Source organism: Filicampus tigris, chromosome 3, assembly GCF_054856515.1.
Source record: "Filicampus tigris isolate MCC_2025a chromosome 3, RoL_Ftig_1.0, whole genome shotgun sequence".
Classification (NCBI taxonomy): domain Eukaryota; kingdom Metazoa; phylum Chordata; class Actinopteri; order Syngnathiformes; family Syngnathidae; genus Filicampus; species Filicampus tigris.
The window spans coordinates 15,719,284-15,741,869 of record NC_141219.1 but is presented as its reverse complement, the minus strand read 5'-3'; the positions used below and the strand labels follow the sequence as shown (position 1 = coordinate 15,741,869).

At 40.6% G+C, this 22,586-nt stretch overlaps 1 protein-coding gene and 1 long non-coding RNA gene across 2 annotated transcripts in view; one reads left to right on the top strand and one right to left on the bottom strand.

The window, feature by feature from the left end:
* tln2a (talin 2a) overlaps positions 1-22,586 on the bottom strand; it is an 88,181-nt gene that overhangs the window by 7,171 nt on the left and 58,424 nt on the right. Inside the window, exons 26-53 of the mRNA XM_086025259.1 lie at positions 21,630-21,764; positions 21,219-21,347; positions 21,034-21,136; positions 20,313-20,521; positions 18,825-18,944; positions 18,517-18,714; positions 17,453-17,592; positions 15,850-15,943; positions 15,466-15,555; positions 15,249-15,371; positions 14,461-14,604; positions 14,064-14,225; positions 13,736-13,876; positions 13,467-13,648; positions 12,261-12,393; positions 11,144-11,245; positions 9,979-10,149; positions 9,382-9,528; positions 6,524-6,625; positions 6,324-6,443; positions 6,096-6,242; positions 5,130-5,296; positions 3,615-3,798; positions 3,405-3,530; positions 2,644-2,760; positions 2,110-2,295; positions 1,932-2,039; positions 997-1,102 (exon numbers count right to left, since the gene is read on the bottom strand). Coding sequence (XP_085881385.1) covers positions 997-1,102; positions 1,932-2,039; positions 2,110-2,295; positions 2,644-2,760; positions 3,405-3,530; positions 3,615-3,798; positions 5,130-5,296; positions 6,096-6,242; positions 6,324-6,443; positions 6,524-6,625; positions 9,382-9,528; positions 9,979-10,149; positions 11,144-11,245; positions 12,261-12,393; positions 13,467-13,648; positions 13,736-13,876; positions 14,064-14,225; positions 14,461-14,604; positions 15,249-15,371; positions 15,466-15,555; positions 15,850-15,943; positions 17,453-17,592; positions 18,517-18,714; positions 18,825-18,944; positions 20,313-20,521; positions 21,034-21,136; positions 21,219-21,347; positions 21,630-21,764 — 3,886 coding nt within the window. The remainder of the gene's footprint in view (positions 1-996; positions 1,103-1,931; positions 2,040-2,109; positions 2,296-2,643; positions 2,761-3,404; positions 3,531-3,614; positions 3,799-5,129; positions 5,297-6,095; positions 6,243-6,323; positions 6,444-6,523; positions 6,626-9,381; positions 9,529-9,978; positions 10,150-11,143; positions 11,246-12,260; positions 12,394-13,466; positions 13,649-13,735; positions 13,877-14,063; positions 14,226-14,460; positions 14,605-15,248; positions 15,372-15,465; positions 15,556-15,849; positions 15,944-17,452; positions 17,593-18,516; positions 18,715-18,824; positions 18,945-20,312; positions 20,522-21,033; positions 21,137-21,218; positions 21,348-21,629; positions 21,765-22,586) is intronic.
* Positions 16,409-19,529, top strand: LOC147150044 (uncharacterized). Its single transcript, XR_015086087.1, has 3 exons — positions 16,409-16,598; positions 17,460-17,600; positions 18,496-19,529. It is a non-coding gene; the product is annotated as an uncharacterized LOC147150044 (long non-coding RNA).

Genomic DNA, 22,586 nt, shown 5'->3' with positions numbered 1-22,586 from the left:
CTCAACTATTAATCAACTGTAATAGAAAAGTGTTAATTTGTAAAAACAACCACAAGGTACCTCATGAACATACGTCCAAAAGAGTATCAGGGCTACAGAGAAAAGCAGTAGCCACGGGAATTTTACCAGAAAACGTTTAAATAGATCAGATAATGTCTTTGGTAAAGCTCATGGCCCAAAGAAATTCTTCCACTTCCGACTCAAACTGTAAACAATTCGATGCCATGATGACAGGGCTCTTAATGTTTCGGGCCATTGTAACTGCAACTGCCATGGTGGCTGGAGGATTTATATTGCATTTTGTGCATCTGATTTATGCAAACGCTTCTCTTCCTTTTAAGGAATAAACTAGAAAAACGATATTCACGTGTACCCGTTTAAATTTTAGCCATCATTTTACATTGAAAAAAATCGACACAACAAAAGGCAGCTTTTTTTTGCACACATTCAGAACTGAATGAAAAGGATTTAGTGGAGTTTATTTCATTGTTGGCCAAAGAAAAAGTATTTCAAATTTGTTTGCTTTTCTTCTTAGCTGAAATGCCATCAAAATCTTTGGTGTTGTTTTGTTAGGGTAGAAACAAACTGAAAAAAACTCACCAAGTTTGGAGATTCAGGAATTTGAATGACAGCATATATCTTAGTATTGTTTTCAAAATGATTTGTTGAGGCTTTTTCTCCTTTATTTTTCTCAAGCTGCTGTGCTTCCACTAAAATCCTCCGGGGCTTTCCAGTGGACAGGAAGCTCATTCTTGGATACTTGAGAATACATTTGAATGCTGTATTACGCGTGTGCTTTTCTTCATGTCAGGTCTCAATAGACAGGGACGGTGGCTGCCGTGTGCAGGGATTTTGATGTGCACTCAGAAAAAAATGATTACACTTTCATTCTCACAGTAGGTGTACACTTTTTTCACAAAGTTACACAATTGTCCTAAAATTCAGTTTATTTCAGCAATATATATACTGTTATGTGTGTGCGTGTGTTTGATTTACCTTTCATGGCCTCGGCAGACTGGATGAGTTCTGTGACCGCTCCCGCCACTCGTTTTGAACACACAGCCAGCTGTTGCTTCTGCTCAGGAGTGGGCCTCTGCAACACCTATGCACAACAAACATGACTTTGACTATAAACATGCCAAAGTCGAGTGAGAACCAATACAAGAGTTGTTTTAGAAATTGAATATTGCTCATTTTAGATTGACTATCGGACAGCTATTCATTTTGATGGTTATCTTGTCTCAATATACTCACAAAGTGACTTAGTATGACATCCGGGCCAGTTTGGTTGAAGTTGAACACAAACCTATTACGGTACTCTGTTGTATAAGAGGCAACAGGTGGATTAATTCTACCTTCTGTCATGAAGCGGAAGAGCATTTAATTGCTCTGCCTGTCACTATATCGTTGAAAAAAAAATAATAATTCAGACAAATTAAGTGCAATTGAAGAAATTTGTGCGGTACACCCGATAATATCTGTGATTCATACCATGGCTGGGAATTTCCATAGTGGTGAATATTTGCAGTGTATTAATAAGCATGTGTGTTGTTTATAGTACAGACATCTACATTGCGGGGAATAGGTACTGAGCCCTGTCATGCATAGGCAAAAAAATAAGTACTTGAGGCGCCTCCCTAAAAATGTTCATAATTGTCTCTCAGTTGAAATATCACTTCAGCATTTTGGTGCCATCTTGTGGCATTTTGAGTATTTCAGAGAGCCAAATACAGCAAGTATCTGAGTTTTTCAGAAGATAATGGATGACAGGTTCCACCCAAAATCCCTTAAAAGGTGAATTTGCGAGTAGTGAATCGTAAATACGCGCAGAATTCACTGTACTTCCGCTAAATAAGGTAACACAAACAAGTGAGGTCCAAATAGTTGAAAATAGTGTATCGAAAAGATTTTGCAACACAAAAACCACCCACCATGAGAACTTGTTCAAGTAGATCAATATACCCAGTGGTGCACTCTGATCCAAATCTCAGCGCCCTGTTCTTCACTTCATCGTTGACGTCAGGATGGTAGGCCGCTTGCTGCGAGACACAACACAGTCAGCGTTGTTGAAGCGAACGTTTTCAGGGTCACCAGATGAACTGTAAGAACCTTGCAGCTGGCGAGCATGTCGGAAATGGCCTTGCGGCTCAGGTTGGCTGTGTGGATGATGTCCTCCTGTCGGGCCGAGTTGCCGGCGGCCACCGCTTTAGCCGTCGCCATGGTGATGCCCTTGGTTATGCGAATGAACTCTTCGGGTGTGGTTGTTTTGCTTGGAGGGTCCCGGGACTGGAACAACTGCAAATGATGAGAAGTACACTAGACTTCATGGAACATTTTACACATGTAAACAAAATATACTAATCTACAAACAATATAATAAAGGCTGCAGGGGCCTATATAATATATTAATTTATTCATTTGTTCAAGTCACATCGTAATTAACAGCGCCCAAGCAATGAGCGAAAACAATTTTTCATTTATCTGATGAGTGTTAAAATCCCCATATAGTCATTAGGGATTAGAGAATGAGTGAATGATTTGGAACACATGCTATCTGTGTTTAATCCTTCTAGAAATGGTGATTTGAGCATCACCAATGCATTTAATGACATTAGAGCCGCGTGTCAGCCAACGTTATCTCACCACCATTTCCTGTTTGATGCACTCGATGGTGGCCTCCAGCGCTCGGGTGCCTCGCGTGGCCTCGTCCTCCACGGCCTTCACCGTCTTCAGCAGCGACGTCACATTGGTCACCATCACCTGGAATCAATAATCATCAATCATTCACGGTCCTTGCACTGCACCCCGCTCGAACATAATACAAACATTTTAAGAGTGTTCAGATAATAATAACAGAAATAAAACGAAATTAAAATCTATGGGGTAACCTAAGTGAGGAGACTAATGTGATAACTATGGATAAGGATTTCTATCAAACATCCAAGGATGGTGATGCAACATTCGTTTAATTATCTTATTTCAAGTTCTTTGTGGGCGAGCACGCTTGGTTTGTACAAGAAGGATTGTAGTACCCTGTAATGAACAATGGGAGGTGCACAAGACCCATATTATATGTAGCGTAACATATCCATAAAGGATTGTTTAACTATATTTCATTTTAACAGAAGCCTATTTTTCTGGTTATTTACATTAGCAACATTGCACAGTATTTTGCTTATTGACTCATGTGAATTAGTTACCATACAAAAATGACATTGTGTTGAATCGATGCCAATGCCCCATAAAGGAGAAGAGAGCAATGTCTGCTTTTTTGTACAAGTATTTTCACCTCCATTACCGCTACCTCTCGTTAAGTGTCAGCTGGGATATATTCCAGCTCAACCGTGACCCTAATAATGAGGTCAAGTGCTATAGAAAATGGATGGATGAATTGGTGCCCACACCTTGGCCGCGCCCTTCAGCTGGTACATGGACGGGTCATCTGCCGCTTTGCCGGAGGCACACTTGGTGGCACTGATGAGCTCCGCCAGTGCCTTGGCGACGTCTTTAACAGCATTTATCAGAACCACCTGCAGTTGAAACAATCAGTTCATGAGATAATGAGGCATTAAGCGATGTGAAGTTGTGTTGCTTTGACAGCTACACTGATCAACCTGTGTTTCTGGATCATCGGAACCAATGCTGGCTGCACCGAGTTTGACCACGTCAGTGAGCTGGGTAATGGTTTTGGCAGAAGATTGGGCGGCCTGCGCCAACTTATCCTGGCCGGAAGCGGCACCTGACACCAACATCTTTGTGTCCTCCACCAGTGCTTTGGCCGTCTTCAGAATGTGTTCTCTGAGAGAGAGTCGCGGGACATGGGAAAGAAGACACACCAGGGAAACGTTTAAGCGAAATATGCTAACATGTAATAAGGCACAGCTTCATATCAGCAGCAGCATCGTAAATGCACAATTTAATGTGATCCAATACAAAAATATTCATTTCCATTACGATGTAAATAAGATGTATTTAATTAATTGTTCATACAAAGAGTATCACACTTATTTTGTGTTTATTTACGCTATAGGAATAATTTTTTTTAACCAGCTGTTTTGTGTGAAGGAAGACTTTATTGCATAGTGTAAAAAAAACAATATTAACTGATTATCATTTAAATGCTCATTTTAATAGTTGGTTTAAAATAATCAAAAAGATTTTTTTTAATCTAAGATTTGAGGTGATAGTGTAAATTTAAACCCTCTCTATTAAAAAGATTAAAAGCTTCCTCCTTTTGCATCTTTACATTTTTATTTAGTTTTACTTGTTTTTTGCTTAACTCTTAACGCATCTATTCTTATTTTAATGTATAAATTCTATTTGCGTTATTCATTATTAATAATAACAACACTTCAAGAAATTATCAATATTATTATGTAACTGTAACAAAAAATACTGTGGGGAAAAAAAAGGAACATGCATCTCATGAATTCAAATTTGCAAGAGAATGAAACCACAATTAAGACTGTAGTTGCACTCCTGGGAGAGAAACCAGCTTCATCAATTCAAATGGCACAAAAGTGTCATAAGTCACCATAAATGAATAAAAATGACTGATGCTGAGGTTTCATTAATGTTCTGTAATAAACAAATCTCTATTAGTAGACCGACAAGCATCTACAGTATTTATGGAATTCTATCTATGAATACCCGTGGACTCCTATATGTACTATTATATGCTGAACTGATATATTTTTAAATAAGCTTTCTGTGTCTGAACCAATAAATAAATCAAATTAATGTAAAGTGAAAGATCAAAAACATGAGGGTTTTTGTGCGTTTTCCACTTTCATGCCTTTTGGATGCACGTGATGAACAATTTCACACACACAAGAAAAGATTTAAATCTTGGATCATCTTTTCGGTCATGGCGTTAAGTAATAGTAGACTTTTGTGTCCTTTTGTTGTTGTCACGGTGAGAAACCTTGAAGAGACGTCTTCAGAACAGTGAAAGATGCGACAGTTCATCTTTCCAAGCCTGAGGGTAATTTGTACTTTCTGACAGAATAAAACGTTATGCTCCCCTTTTGTCTGCTTGTCAAGTCATTCTGTCAGCTTCTGATAACAGATTTTAAACTACAGATGTGAGAAATTCACGAAGGCGAACAGACAGATTTCGCCACTCCCACCTATGGTCGGCGAAGGACTCATCATTCTCAGCGTTGAGCGTGCCAGCGGAGGCGAACATGATGGTGGTGTCCAGATCGGCGATGATGCCCGACACGGCGCTGGCCGCTGTGATGCAGGCCTGCGTTCCCTTGTTGCCTGCCTGGAGTGCCGACAGCACTAAGGACACCTGAGGACGCACACACCGTGACAGCCTGTAACCATGCCGGCGACAATGGAGGACGTCTATGTTTAAAAGACAAGAGTCAGAATATTCTAGAGTAAAATGTTGCTTTTGCAGTACTTTCTCTGCTTTTTGTTCACTTAATATAATGGCAGTGGTCATAAATAAATTAAATCCCATCCTATTTGTGGTTCATTCTACACTCATTCATATATTTGCGTTTTTATTTCATGGAACCTATGAGCTCCCTAATTGCTGAGAAACTCACCTCGTCATGGTTTTTGTGCTATTTCTACCACACTAAACGATGATGACGGTATTTCAGCATAGCAGCTACAGACTAATTCAAATGTGGCCGTCAATAACAAAAGCAATACTAGTATTTCCGTAGTTGGAATCTGCAAATTCACTAAAAGCATTGTGCGTGTGTATGCTCATGTTGACGAATCCAGTTGGATCAGCTTAATAATGTAAAATTGCTTAACTTTTGTATATTTTCCAAAACATTTTAACTTACTGTAGATGGTCATACAAATCCGTTGAAAATCCAATTGTGATCAAGCTAGATCGACTGATCTGTGATCAATGTAAGCATTCAGACAAATGCAGAGTAATGTAATTTAATTATAACAATATGACGCATAGTTTAGTTTGGCAGGGGGTAATTAACGAGAATACAAATCATCCATGTAACTCTACAAAACATGAGTTCACTGGGGAGTAATGGGTTTGTGGTTATAAGGAAATAAATCAAATGACATGAATATGCACTGAAACAAAGCACATTCTCCAAGACGATGCTAACCTTCTCTGTGACGGTTCGCGCGCAATCGATGAGCTCTCGTTTGGTGAAGCCGTCGGAAGGAGTGATCTGCAGCGCCCCGGCCTTCTGCACCAGGAAGATGCAGCCGTGGCCCAGATCCTGCACTCGGGTCTTGATCTGGAAGCCGATCTGGGGAAAACGTGACAGGAGAAATTGTTCATGACAGCCCCGTGTGTTGCTTCATGATGCGTGCGGGATCACCGCTCGCACCTCTTCAGGCTCGGCCGTGTGAGCGGCCATCCGTCCCTCGATGGCCAGCTGGCTGAAGTCGACCGTCACCTGAGAGGCCAGGCACCCGAGATCGTCTGGACATGTCACCGATTTAGTCATCTGGGTCATAAAACACCAAAATTTAAAAATTTTATACAATTTTCCTAAGATTTGACATTTGAAACTGTAATGCGGTATACCATTTCCTGAGCAGTGACCGCAATAGCCTTGGAGTGTTTCACCATACTGGTCTGGTAATCCACGAATGAGCCTTCGGGCTCAGGTGGTGTTCCCTCATCCAGCTGGAGAAACAAGAAACATCCAGTTTGCTTTTCAAAAAGTATGCATTTTAGAATATTGCAAAAAATAAAACTACAAATTATATCAAATGTTCACCAATAATAGCAATACCCACATTTTTGAAGTAGTGCTAGTGTATAGTGTGTACTCAACTGTAGATGCATCTGTTATGGTGAAGGACTGTATCCGTACACACTTTTGCAGTAGTATAAAAACAATATTACTAGTACACAGTAACCTTGTATATTATTATATTCATAGTTCGGCATTTTTTATTTGTGATTATTTTTTTAGGGGGAACCTATTCTGAAAAACTGACCTACTGTACTTGCTGTGTTGTTTTTGTGCTCAGGCCAAGGCAATAAATGAATTGTTTTGAAGCCATGTTGTGACAACATGGTGCCAAAAGGTTATTTTGAAGCGAGCTGAAGAGCTTCATTCAGCGCTTTGCTGTCATCCTGTGACATCTTGGTGCCAATAAACTATGTTGAGGTGAGTTGAGGAGGAAGTAGGGCAAAAGCAATGATAAACATTGGGGGTTTCAATTACTCACAGATTTTCGTCAATTTTTTGAAGATTTTCGATGTCAAGTGAGTTAGAAAGTATATAAAAAAGCATGTTGTGAAGAAATAATAAATAGCAAGACGCAATGCAGACAGGGCAGAACAAAAAGAAAATGTCTACCTCCCCGTAACATAAATATGGATGCACACAACTCTGTGAAACAACCACAAGTCATTGGAATTTTAATTGCAGTTTAAGAGGCCTTCTGCACATAACGCAAGACCTTTAATAATTTAGACTCCACACTTTAATACACCTGAGAGACCATTTACTTGCTTTAGTAGGTGCTGCTGTTTTACAAGCAACTGAGTTCAAATGGGCTCACTAAATAACTCGGCAATTTTCATGTACAAAATACAGCATCCATCCATCATTCCATCCATTATCTATATTGCTTTATCCTCACAAGGGTCGTATCCTCAGCTGTCATCGTGCAGTTGGCGGGGACACCCCAAACTGGTTGCCAGTCAATCGCATGGCACACAAAGACAAACAAACATACACATTCACAATCATATCTAGGGGCAATATAGAGTGACCAATTAACCTACCATGCATGTTTTTGGAATGTGGGAGGAAACCGGAGTGCCTGGAGAAAACCCACAAAGGCACGGGGAGAACATGCAAACTCCACACAGGAAGGCCGGGGCCGGAATTGAACCCTCTGAACAACCTCTGAACTGTGAGGCGGACATGCTTAAAGTACAGCATTTATAGCATAATTAAATTCAACTTATAATTACAACCGTGATTTCTTCTAATAGTGGGGAAAATGAAGACATCAATTTAAGGAGGCATTTATTTGTCTTATGTGAATGGCAACTAATCAGATATACTGTATATTGAGGACGGCATAATGCAAATCATTTTGCTGCTAATACTAATAATATTGCAGTAGCAACCATAACAACAAGCATATTGTTAACAATGTGTGACAAAAGTGATTATCTTTGTAAAGGCAGAACTGATGATTGTGTATCAGAACACAGGTATAGTGAAGGAAGCATCTGGTTTTAATCACAGTTTAAAAGTTAACAGTTAAAAATCCTTGCAAGTAAAAAAAAAAAAAAAAAAGTGATTGCCAGCCTGCACTGCATACATTACAGCGTCTGTGTTAAATCAACCCGTCACAGAGAAGCAGGAAGAGACATGATGCCGGCCGGGGACAAGGAGTGTGCCGGCTGCAAGCAGTCTGCACTATCACAGGTACTTCATGTTCACTTAGCCTACTGCAAGGTGACACTTTGGAATCTGACATCTGTAAATAGTCAGAGCTGCAGCAGTTTGATATAAAGTGATGCACAATTTAAAAGGGGAAATATTATGGAATCGGCTAGGCCGGCCGAGCAACGAGGCACTTTCAAGTGATGGACTACACTGAAACACTACATCAAAGCCAAAAGGTGTGTTCATTGCACAGATCAGCCTTTGCGTCTGATAAGCAATCAATCAATCAATATATAACTTGATTACTTGATAAAGCTGGCAATGCGGTGGGGTCGGGCATATTGTTGTTTGGTGAAATGTGCTGCATGGGTCACATACAATGATCCGCGTAACTCGCCAGCTTGGTTTTGAAGTGCCACCGCCACGAGGGAAATTTAAATCTATGATGTCTTGTAGGGGCTTGCGTGTGCTTCGTTGTTCAAAGTTGCTATTTTTGGGGGATATGTGCAGACATCCCTAGCGCTGCACACAGCCATCGTGGTAACGAAATGTGTACTCATCAGGAGTATGTGCAGATGGCTCACTTGCATTAGACAAATAGGCAAAGACAGGGTGTATAAAAACTAGGGATGCACGAGTATTGTGCCGATACGGGCCTAATTTACAAGGATCAGGTACTTGTAGGGACTGCCGATACCAGTCACAGATACTTGAGGGGGAAAAAAATCTTCACATAGTAGTTGGCTCTTAACTGTGGCAGTTTGACACAATGGCAAATCATCATCTGCATCAAAAAGAAAGGTCTTTGTTCACAAAGTTTGTCATTGTGTTAAATGAAATGGTATACTGTATATCAAAAGTACTAGAGGTATCAATACTCTGTATCCGTGGGTACTCAGAGCAAATACTTGTACTAGTATGGGTCTGAAAAAAAGTGGTATCAAACATCGCACTTAACAAAAGCTCCCCCCCCCCCCTCCAAATAAAAGAGAAAATGTATATGTGTTCTATAATAAACTGGATTTACCTTGGCCATGGCCTCCGCGATGGAATCCACCATGCCGCCGACCATTCCAACTTCACTGGCAGCCTCGTTCAGCGTCACCATGATGTCGTCCACCGCCTCCTTCATTAACTGGGACGCCTCGGCGATGGCATCGTGCGTGTGGGACGCCTGACAATTGTCATGACAACGCCCAATCACACACAAGCCACAAAGCCAAAGAAGCTCTGTGTTGTCTTGTAATTACATTTTGTACATCCAGAGAGAACACTAAGTTACGAAAATTCAAAGGAAGCAGAAGATGTACACAGATGTACTTTTTGTCATCATTTCCACGGGTTTGTCTTGACTGTTGTATTACAGAAAAGAACCATATACCTATAATATATCTAATGCATTATTATTATTATTACTATTATTATTATTATTATACACTTGCCTTTGTAATCAATTTGTTATATTGTAAAGAGACTTTATAGACACCCTCAATTATTAGTAGGATGAAACCAATGTATTCAGTCCTGGTAGAGTACAACGTCAGATCCCATCTTTGGCTAAAACCAACAACTACTACTACAATGAATATGCATGGTGGTAGACAACCACCACCAAAGATCTGACCTTGCGATTTCCTCCCCCCTCTTTGGCGGCGTACAGCATCTGCAGGGCGGACTCGGCCAGGGTCTTGGTTTGATCCAGGAAGGTCATCTGCTGCTGGTGGTCCTTCAGCTTGGATGCCACGCCCACTGCTGCCCTGATCAGCGGTTCAAAGTAGCCGGCCAGTTGGCTCACCTAAAGTCAAAACTCACATCAGTTGTGTTTGGAGTTTGATTAGCTTTTTATGTACATATATGGTCAGAAAAGCAATAACGTTGTCATGGCAATGCTTCAAAACACAGAGCGTCCAATCAGATTGGTCTGATGCCATTTCTGTACTCCTCACAGCCACTAGGGGGCATATTTGCACGGCAACTAGGGATAGATGCTATGGTGTGTGATTCTTATGGCAAGCCTTTTGAGCATGTATTTGATATCCCACTATAATGTGCCAGATTATGAGTGAAAACTAGTGCACTTTGAATAAATGCTCAAAATGGCTTTATGGTCGGCCAGCCGTTTGCGTATTAATTTAAAGTCATGCACGAGTATGCTCTTTTCTATGTGATTAGTGAAGCTTAACAAACGACTAGCCTTAAAGCAATCAATATTATTGAATAAATGCTCAAATGGCTTTCCATTAATCCCTATGATTTGTCTGACTGGTGAGGTTACGGCAATTTCAGTGTCAAGTACAGTACTAGAAAAATGACAAATTTCTATCATGTGCTAGTCCTTAAGCTTTTACTTACGGGTAATTGTATATACCGTATTTTCCGGACTATAAGCCGCGACTTTTTTTCTAGGTTTTGAGCCATGTGGCTTATAGTCCAGTGCGGCTATTCTGTGGATTTTTCTTCCATCGCTCGGGGCGCTCTAACCGGAATTACAGTACAATTCAATAAAATACCTTTGCCCAGCTATTAAACTGGATGTGACTGCAGGTGGAGGAGTTTATTAAGTGTGTTTTAATACATTTAAACGATCTTAAAGCAGGATGGGAAGGATAAAAATATGTTTACAAATTGTTTTTATATGGTTTCTCTGTATGAAATGTTTTCACCTATTGCAGACGGGTCTAGAACGCATCCCCCATGATAAACGGGATTCACTGTACTACCACTTTTTTCTTGCTTTGTAGTTAAAGTATTTTAGCAAAGTCATTAGTGCGTTGCCCTATATACTGTACCTTGTGTCCTAGTTGGGAAGCTTCGCCTCTGGCAGCAGTGGAAACAGGGTCGATTAAGTGGCCAATTTCCTGCACGGAGGACGTCAGCTGCTCTTGCAGGGCCTGAGAAGAAGAGGAAGTGAAAGCACATTTGTTCCTGTATGGCCTTTTATGGGAGAGGTGGAATTGCATTCCAAGTGCTTCATCTGGAACCTTGACATATATGATCTCAAACTCAAACCTTTTCAGAGAGAAAAAAAGCTCATACAATAACTTGTTGCATAAATTTGCACATCCAAAATGAATAATTCATTTCGTCAGAATCGCCAACGGAAGCCCAAATTAGAGGCGGACCGGCCTACAGACGGGTACTATTTTTTTAGCCCTGGGAAAAAAGGCGAATGACGGAAGGGTACCCTCACTGCTGACGGATGACGAATGATGGACGCTCAATTTGTAGTAAAATGCCCAGCTCTGCTAAACAGATATTAATAACCAGAAATTCCTTCAGCTCCTGCTGTTGGACTGCCTGACCATTTTTTTTTTTTAAATGAATTATTGAGCGATGATAGTCTCACTGTTAAGTCACATTGTTTTTTTCACTTAATGACTGTCTTCACAGAGTTCCATGGTATAGTTAATGATTTGGAGATTGGAGAAGGATCAACAAATCATCAGCAACTTCAAACCAATTTATAACCTTTCGATGTAGAAAAATGCTTAAATATATAAAAATGCAGAAAAAGCTTTCATATGAATTATCTTTTACTATACTATGAGGAAGATGCTGTTGACTTAAGTAAAGGCTAATGTAGCATCAGTATGTTGTTGAGAGTGTTATCTTTAAAAAAAAAAAAAAAAAACCTACATAGTGTTACTTTAAAACATGTCAGTAATGATCGTGAGTCATTTGTGCTTTATATCAAATTAGACAAAAAAAAAGGATACAGTAGTTGTAAATTAAATTACTAAAATTGAGAGAGGATTTCAACAGACAGAATGCAAGCCGACAGCATGCATAACACCGAGTGTCTAATATAAAAAAACGTCGAATGAAGGCATCATTTGACAAAGACGAGTATTAAATAAAAAACAAAAAAAGTGAAATATGATGAGTCCTTTCCTAACGGTTCCTTACCTCCAGAGAGATGTCGTCCCTGCTGGGTAAGTTCTGGCTGACCGCAGCCAAAGAGGCCTGCTCAATGTCCCGGATACATTTGTTGATGTTATCAATGGACGAGTCGCACTCCCGCTGGCCGGGGGCCTTGTCCCTGAGAAGGAAATGGGCCGGAGAGAGAGCAATAAAATGGATGGGGGAGCGAGGTTGAAGGATGATGAACAGGCGGTGAAGAAGACAAGAGTTTGAAAAAGAGAGATGGGAAAGGAAGAAGAGGACGACAAGAGCGCAGGAGGGAAAAGAACCATGAATGATCCACTTCAGGACACTTACAGGAAGTGTATATACGAAAATTCTATGTTAAACTATTGATAATTTGTTTTTAAACTAAATTTACCTTATCTACTGTTAGCTCACTATATGGCAAGTTACAAGATACTCCCACATTAAATAATCAGTAGTTATGCATTTCATAGTGTCCATGAGATGATCCAATTATAAAGTACACAATTTAAAAATATCATTATGAGCTACTAACCAATTGGCAAAGGAAAGAGCGGGCTCAATATTTGGTCCCCTTGTTATCTAATGACTTAGAATATCATCTATCCATCCATTTACTATAGCACTTGTTCTCATTAGGCTCTCAGATCGTGGGGTGGATAACACCTTGGGCACACAGACAAACAACCCTTCACACTCACACCTATGAAAATTCAATCAATCTGTATATTTTTGGAATCCTGGAGGAGGACAGAGGGAGGGACCTCAGAACTGTGACGCAGACATGCTAACCTTTAGTCCACTACAATTATAAAGTGTACAATTAGTAGTTAAGGAGCTGAGGTAAGTGGGCTCACTATTTGGCAAAAGAGCTGGCCCTTCTCGCTGTTATCCTATGACTCAGTTTAATATTTCTTTGCAAAATGTTAACAAACACACAAAAAAGACAGTTACCATTGTCTAATGGAACATACAAACACTTAATAAGGAAGCGGTTATTGCATCGATTCTGACTGGCTTTGAAAATAACATCTAGAAAACTACAAAAAGTATGTCTGCCACGTGAGGAGAATCGTGCACTTTTAATTTTAAATGTTTTAAAATTACTTATATTCCACCTTTCTGCTATGAATATGCGAACTCAGGAACCTAATATAATATCATAATAAAAGTAAATTAGATTAGCTTTAACACAGGTTAAGTGCCCCCCTTCCCAGAACAAACCGGATGGCCGTGATGAGACTCTTGATGGAGTCGGAGACGGTGCGGGAATGACCGGCCAGAACAGACCAGGTGGGCGGGTCTTTGGGGTTGATAACCAACGAGCGGGCAGTCTTGAGCAGGTAGGTGGAACTGTCAAGCATGGATCGAGCTGACTGGATGATGGGCTCCTGAGCCGTAGAACCCTGTAGGGAAACAAGTTGGTGGAAGACTTTAGACACAAAATGTCTTTTGCGTATTCGATACACAAAGAGCAGCCGACCGTAACTGACCTCGTGGCTGATCTGAGCTGGGATGCTGGCAAATTCTGGGTTGGACGCAAATATTGTCAGGTTTTCCACCGCTTCGATGAGTGGAGCCGTGGCCACTCGACACCTGTTCCTGTTCTCATCTGAGAAATCTCCATCGAGAGCCTAAGGGAAAAGATGACATCAGGAAAGGGTCATGAACGAGCTCTTGCAGTCATGCTAGCTGACCAAAATAATCACACTTGAAACAAATGTAAAATAAGATTCTATGAATACGGTAAATTAATTCCATAATCCAATGTCTATAGTTAGGGTTAGGCTAAATCTTGGATGAAGATGTGATTAGACCCACCTTAATGGTTTTGACCAGGTTGGCGGTACTGTTGGCTACCTCCTTAGCCGACTGGACAAAGTGCCTCTTGGCGACTGGGTTGGTAGTCTTGGAGGAGGCCAGGCGGCAGGCGTTGCACAGCGCAGATGTGTGCTTTGCAACAATGGTGGCTGCTGAGAGCACCTGCGATATTAAGGGGAGTGGGGTGTGGTTGGAGGGGTCAGAGGATTCATAGTCCATTAAAGATCACTGCAGTATTTACTCAAAGTATCTGTGATTGTAATATCTTGTATTAGCCCTCCACGCGTAGAGCACAATTTTCACCCGAATGCAGACATTTTATAGTGCAAAGTTCTAACCTGGAAGACAATAAACAACAAATACATGTTAGGTTGTTTTATTTTATGGCTGCATGTACCTGGGAGGCGCTGCTCTCCGGGTCCACAAGATTCTGACAGGCTGTCTGAATTGCCTGGTTAGCTTTAGCAAACTGGATGGGGTCCACCAATCCCTGGTGACCTGCGTGACTGTTGGGATCGGACACGCCCACCAGGTAGGACGCCTAAGGTTAAGAAATAAAAAAGTCTGCTATAGATGAAAAGCCACAATATAACAATAAAAAAAACAAAAACAAAACAAAACAATTTTATCGTTTCATGCTACATTTAATCTTAAAGCGGAAGTCAACCCAAACATATTTTTTTCAAGAATATGTTCTATGTAAGCCCAGTAGTTGAAACAAGGCATTCTGATAAATATTGCATATGTGGAATAAGAGTTAAACCACTTGTTTTTAGCCGTCTCTGGGGGCGGCCATTTTGTCACTACTGTCGACTGAAAATGACGCTACATTTGCTCAAGGCTCAGGTAACGACCACAGCTTATGTGTTTTCTGTGGCTGAGCCATGATTGGTTGCCATCTGTGCCCTGAACATCTGTGATGTCATTTTCAGTTGACAGAAATGACAAAATGGCCGCCCCCTGAGATGGCTAAAAACGTGTGGATTTTTCTGCTTAACTCATACTTCACAAATGCAATATTAATCAGAATGCCGTGTTTCAGTAGTGGGCCTGCTGGGAACATGTTCTTAAATGTTCTTAAAAAATCTGCAAAATTGCGAGGATGTAAACGATAACCCATACTAAAGTGCAGGAACACTGTAATCACTAGACATGAATCAATGACATTTGGGAATTTGTACACACCTGTCCAGCAGCTTCAGTGAGCCCACACAAGGCCTTGGAGGCCAATCTGACGCAGTCTCCAAATGACATCACATCTCCCGTCTTGCAGTTCTGGGAAATTCCCGCCATTGACTCACCCAAGACCTGGACAGACCACCATGAATGAAAAAAGTTAAGTAACGGATGGTTGGATATGAGGGATGTTTTTGCTCCCAGCTGGTGGACCTGGAAGGCCTACCTTGGAATTTTCCATGACACTCTCGATACAGTCAAAGTAGGAGAGGTCATTGATGGGTTCATTGGGGTTGTCCAGCAATCCTCGGACAGCCTGGAAGAATTTAGTCAATCTCTATTACACAGTGGCAAAACATTATTCCACCTTTTCCTTTTATACAAAACCCAGTGAAACAACAAAATTGTAACAAGCGTGATGAAACATCTCGGTTCTAACAACCTTCAATATAAATAGGGTTATTAAATTAACATAAATACAGAAGAGTAATCCATGACAGTTTCAAGCTTAAAATTTGCTTAACAGAAGTAACAAAGCAGAGCCAAGTCATTCCCCTCAAACCTGTTGCTTCATGGAAACCATAATGATTAAAAAACGAGTGTGGTTTACCTCGAGCTCTCTCAGAGCATTATCACACTCCTTCTGGCCAGGCGCCTGCTGAGTGCACAGCGTGATCAGCTGGTTGATGCTGTCAGTTACAGCTCTGAAACAAGAACCGGAAAATGATACTCTAAAGCAGAGATTCTCAAGCCTTTTACACCAAGTACAACTTCAAAAAATACTGACCTCTCCCAAGTACCACCATAATGACCAACAGGAAAATATAGTAGGCCTAAGTGTTTATAAAAACACTAAAAGGTGTGTTATATATTATTTTTATCCACTGTAACATTATAGATGGTTTGATAACACTGGTCAACATATTTTTACAACATTTTTAATCAGAGATGCAAGTAAACATCTGCCCTCGTTTTTTCTCGAGCACATCAGGTTTTCATAATAATATGTATAACTTTTTTTTTTCTTAGAACACGCAAACATTTGTTTTGCTTCATTAAAGCAGCAAGCTCACCCCCTCCTCCCTCCTGCCAACCAGTGACCGGCCCCTCCCCCTCCACTCTCAAAGCGACTGCTGTTTGGTTTGAGACGACATGGAGGAAGAGGACACGACGGCAGAAGCGGCAGTGGATTTAGTCCCCAAAAGAAAGTCAACATCCAAAATATGAAAGTATTTCGACTATAAAAAGGAAGATTCAGAACAACAAAACATCCTTTGCCAACAGTGCCTCGCCGTTGTTGCTGCAATCGCCGTCACGAGCCCCTGTATGAGCAGTTCAAACTAAGAAGTGGGACTCGAGGTGAAACTTCATCTACTTGAAAAACAATTACAGATGCCTTCGCCAGCATAACTTCTTATGATAATAAGTCCAAACAGCACCGACAAATCACAAATGCAATATGTTTTACAGACCATTTTAGTTATTATTTTTGTGTTTTTGTGAACAACTCAGGGGACTAATGCACCTGCCCTTTAAGTTTTAATATTTTCGTACTAATTTGTTTACAACTTTGCTGCAGTTTCACAAAGGTTTTTTTTTTTATCTTAATGATATATTTTTGTAAACAACTCAAGCGCTCGTACACCTGCTTTTAAATGTTTTAATATTTTATAGTTTAGTTTAAAGGTGTTTACAATTCTGCTGCTGCTTTAGAGGTTTTTTATTTTCTTCTATTGTTTTAAATGACTCAAGGGTCTAGTCCGCCTGCTCTTTTTACTTTTTTGTTTAAAATATGTTGAATATTTTGCTGCTGTTTGCATTGAAGCGTGAAATACAATGTTAAATAATCTATTATGTTAGAGAGACATGACCTCTGTGATCCCTTTTATATACAGCAATCATCATTCACAGATGAACCCCCTTAGTCTGGATTAAACGGTATTATATGAATACAATGATGTCATGGTGAGTTAACCAAATTATTCAAAAACAAATCTATTCAAGTCATCTGGTGGAAATTCTATTTTTAACATCGCAATATATATCGCAACCCACCCCCCCCCCAAATCGCAATGTCATTTTCTTCCAACATCGTGTAGCCCTAGTAGACAATACACTTTAAAATACACTCCTCCGAAGGGAAGGCCACTTAAACAAAAACACCAACCATCGGAACCATTGAAAGCTATGCATATAACACACTGCCGTGCTACCTTGCAGCGGCTGCTAGCAGGTTCTTGGCGTTGGCTGCAGCGGGATCCACTGACAGGCTCTTGGCGGCCAGCAGCAGCTTGCTGGAGGCCATGGAGATGTTCTTCAGGTTACTGATCACCTGCACCTGGTCGTCCCTCTTCTGAGATGGTGAGCCACATGACACAAAACAACAGCACATGAAACCCATTGACTAGAATAATAGTCGTATAGATGAAAGCAATAATAGAACACACTATAGTTGCTCTTATTTAATAGGGAACTTGGCATATAACAACAGTGAGCAGAGTCACTCAGACTTCATTCCACATTCTAAAAACTTGCACGTTAGGCTCATCAAAGATTCTAATGTATGATTCATATGTGTGAAGGTGAACAGTTGTTTGTCCATATGTGCCCTGTGGTTGGCTGGTGACCAGATTACTTTGTACTCTGCCTCTCCAGCTCACCCGCGACACTAATGAGTAATAAGCGCTCTAGAAAATGGATGGATGGGTACTATAATTTACAGAAATGGGTGGGTGATTGGGCTGCCAATACTGCTGTGCCTTGCTTCATAAAATATGGCAACAACAAATAACAAGCTCTGCCTTACAGTTGTGATAGGCTCAACTTTTATTATTTATTGATATTGACCCAAATGGGCAGAATCACAAGGAAAATGGAGGATCTATGTAGGCAAAAGAAGTAAAACATGGACGGCAGAATTTGTACGCCATGTGCCTTGTTTTTTAAAGGTGCTCAACGTGGTCACAGTTGGGCTTATTTTTGTAAAATCAGCATCGAGTTTGACATAGAAAAAGGAAAAATTTACGATGGCATTTTGAAGAATTACCCTGGAATCAACATTCCAGCACATGACATGCTATCATAAGCCCATTCCGAAAAAAATACTAACAATATGACATATTTTCATTTACAGCATGTACAGTATTTCACCGGCTCCTCTAAGTACAATTTACACTGACAGTGTCTCGTCTTACCACAATTATTTTGTGTTACGTGTAATATATGTACGTATACGTAATATGTATCGTGTGTCAAGTTCATGGGAAGCAAGACGGACCTGAGTGTGCCCTGCCATCTCGATGCCGGCGTCGAGGAACTCGTCAAAGTCTTCGCTGAACTTCCCCGACGCCACCGCCAACTGGCTGCTGGAGCCCCTGGAGGCGTGAACCACCTCGCCTGCAGACTGGTTCAGGTCGGCCGCCGTCTGGTTGAATTCGCTCTGAGCCTCCTGAAAGGTCTTGGAGGCTGGCGGGATCTAAAAAGCACAGTAAGACTTACAACGCTGCTGTTTTTTCCCCAGCATCTATTAACTAACTGTGCCTATGAAGAAGAATTTTTGTACAAAGGAGGCTTGGTTCAACTCACACTTTCAATGAGGAGCTTCTTGCTGGCCTCTCCAATGCTCTTGAGAGCCATGTCCACATCCTTCTGACCAGGCAGGCAGTTGACGCAGTTGTTCAATGAATGAGACACGGCCTTGGCAACCTGCAGGTTCAAGGAAGAGCACTGGAACATTTAAAACAATCACAAGCGTGATGATTTATATTCCAAAATGCTGCTGCATTAACAAGCAGCACCACCTTTGTGTTTATAGTGACCTACAGTATTAATTAAGTTGGGAAAATCAGATGGTAGGGCATAAATCATTTAGGATGTTGTGCTTATGAAATATGCCACCTGCTTAATTACGACGCTTTCCCTTGCTAAATTTGACAGATGTTGAGCTGCTTACTTCCCTCTCCTGCATGCAAATATTTACCACAAAGACTCTCTGATCAGGCAACTGCAGGTTTAAGGAAGTCTCACTAACTTTTGAAGGAAACTTCGATCAAATTGAAGACATCTCAATAACTACATATGAGGAATGGTCCATATCGTCTCAATATTGTATTACAATATCTCACGTTTTTATGAAATCTATTTGAATACTTTGAATCCTATGAATAATGGCAAAAACAAATTATTGATGACGCTTCCGCTCATTTCAATCGCCTTTGTGCTAAATCGCAAATCCCCGCATTGCAAATTTGTACAAAGAAAAAGAATATATGGAAACATTGTTTATTGTGTCCGAGGCAAGTTCAAGACGTTTGTTTGAATGGTGGATTTAAGGCTTTGAGGAATAACTGACACCCCGTTTCAGGTATAGTACAGGCAGGGCATCAATACATTTTTCATGAGATGATAATGCTCAATTTTGTGAAAAAGTTCATTAATTTATTTAATTAATTTAATAACACTTTATTTTAGAAGGTGTGAAGTTAAATTGCGCTGTCATCTTGAGGGATGTTTGAAATATTTAGGTTAAGTTATTAACTAGGTAGGATTTTTTTTTTTCCTTGAGGGCGCATGGTGGGGATTGTCAAGGATATCTCAGGGGGACTGCACCAGAAACCCCTTTATTTATTTATTTATTTATGTATTTATTTTTATTACAAACACCAAAAATGCTACAGAAAATGTTGATAAAATTCATTTCATGTTCCCTACAGGGGCCAGGGGGAGCTGTGAAAAAAAATCCTGAAAAAAAATATTTATTTTTTTTGGTGAAAATACCAAAATGTCAATTATCTGGTCTGGCACCTGGGGGTCCAAGCATATTTCAGGGGGGGCCCTGCAGAATACCCATCTAGCTCCGCCAGTGGACTACGTATAATGATCTTCTTATTTTAGCCTTTTATACAGTGGAGGATGTCAAGAGATACTGAATGCCCAGTGAGTGTATTTTGTTCAAAAGGAAGATCAGTTGCATAAGAGAAAATTAAAAAATATACATTTAATTAGCAACGTATAAAAGTCTGACAAAATATGCCCCAAATCCAGATTCATGTAAAATGCTGTCAGATCTCTCACCTGGGCCAACCTCTGCTGGCTCTCAGCATCTCCGGGGCAGATAAGCGCCTCCTTGGCCTCATGAATGAGAAGCGCTGAGCCCTCCATGACGTCGCGGGCCGAGTCCAGCATGGCGGCAGCGGCTTTAGGATCGGTTGTAGAGGCGGCCACTCCGCGGGCCGCCTGCGCCAGCGTCTTCAAGGCATGTGCCGTCTCCCTGGCTGCGATGCCTACCGCACACAAGTTACTATGAGCATCAGTACAGTGCATGAACTGCATTATTTAAAAATCTATTTTAACAAACCATACCTTTATTAGACACTCTAGCAGCAAATAATAATTATTTTAGGCGATGGCGTCATTGTCAGAGCACTCTCGTAGGTCTAATAGGTTCAAAAACCTGGTAGTCCTAGTGTTAAAGCAGAGCTAGGGGATTAACTGATGTCATCGAATAATTGGGGTTGATTTGGCAGGATGATTTTTGTATTTATTTTTCAAATGATTCATTTTTAGTTTTTGCAGCTCCAGTAGTTCAAAGTGCATCCCTGCTAACGTGCACTATTTCCACTAACAACATGGCTGGAAATAGAGCGTGAACAAAACTTGATTTAGAAAAATGCAATTTTTTGATGAGTCTTTTCTATAATTGAAAAAAAAATATTAAAGAAATATCTGCGATTTTATTTTAGAGCCATATCACCCAATTCACAGCCATACCCTATAGTTCATTCGCAGTACCAACCTGTGTAGTGTTCATTGCCTTGTGCAGCACACGTGAGTAGCTGAGCCATGGAGGACCCAACTGACTTGGACGTGCTGCCCAACTCCTGAGCGCACCTCTCCAACTAAAGAAGCATTTAAGAAAATACAACCTTAAAATTTAAATAGCAGTTTCTTACATTCATGAGTAAAGTGACTTTTTCTTACTGATTCTCCCGGCAGCGGTTTCAGCTGCGCATTGCCGGCAGCAAGCTTGGCATCCTGCAGCTCACTTTTCAGCGTTTGGATGGCGGTGAGTGCAGAATCGATCTCCATGGGGCCACAAGCCTCATGAGCCTAGAAAAACACAAATAAGTTTAACTTATATAATTAAGTTATATTTAGGGTGTGACATCAACCAAGGTAGACAACCTAGGAGGAAAACTGCAGTACTTTAGTAGTTATCAGATTACTGATGTGTTTCCATAAAATTTGCAAGGCAAATCTCAGCAGCTGAGCAGATCAACTCATAAAATAGCAACACAGAAATTATGAGACACGCTTATTCATATGAAGTTTTCACAAATGAACTACTCCTCTGTATTAAATACAAAATCCAAATGAAATTTTGCCTGGTACCTTCTGCGCGGCTGTCCTCAGCTCGGCCAGGCAAGTGGCCAGGTTCTTGGCACACTGACCCAGTTGCATGGCTGCAGCCTGATCCGTCACCGTGGGAACCGATGACTTTGCGGAGGTCACCATCTTACTACCCGGCTGTGTAGAGCAGGGAACATAAAATATCTATTTTTAGATCAGCTTTGTAAAGCAAAACTCTATAAACTTGATGACAAACCACATTTTCTAAAATAATAGCCATCCCTAGCACACTTTAGTTTCGCTTGCACATGATTAAAATGTGGTCAACTGACAATTTTCTACTCTTTTCTTCAAAATTATTCAAATGATATATGTTAGTTTAATACATCCAACATAAACATCCGAATTAAGTCAATCCAATGGAACCAATGGATTTTTTTTCCCCCGGTGTAGACGCTGTGCCCTAATTAGTTGCCGGATTTGTCATCCACTAAAGACATAAACACCTCTCTCAAATATATGCCTCAATTTTTCTTTGAGGGAAAAAGTGGGTAGTAACTGTACTTATTCAATTTCTTAGATGGTATTGCTCTCAAATGGACGTTAAAGAGTTACTGATCATATTTGAAGTCTGTTGCTAAGCAAAACAGCAGCACTTGCTGTACATGGGCACGTAAATGGGCACATATTGTGGAGATGCTTCCTTCAATGATCATTAGTAGCCGCTCCACAATATTGTGTGCATCAAGGTTCACGTTCTGGAATACTACAGGACATTAATTCCACCCAGAGTGCCTTTTTTTTTTTTTTTTTGCCATTTCTCCATAAGAGTCCTTTTAAACTCCACTTCACTTCACTTGACATCCATTGTAATAAAATCGGTAACATTGTGTAATAGCAACCTTTGTTTGAGTAAATAAACTCCCCCTGCTACCATTTGTTGAAATAGAGCAGTTGAATCAATGAGCTCGTGAAGTAACTGCACCACAGGAGTGTTTC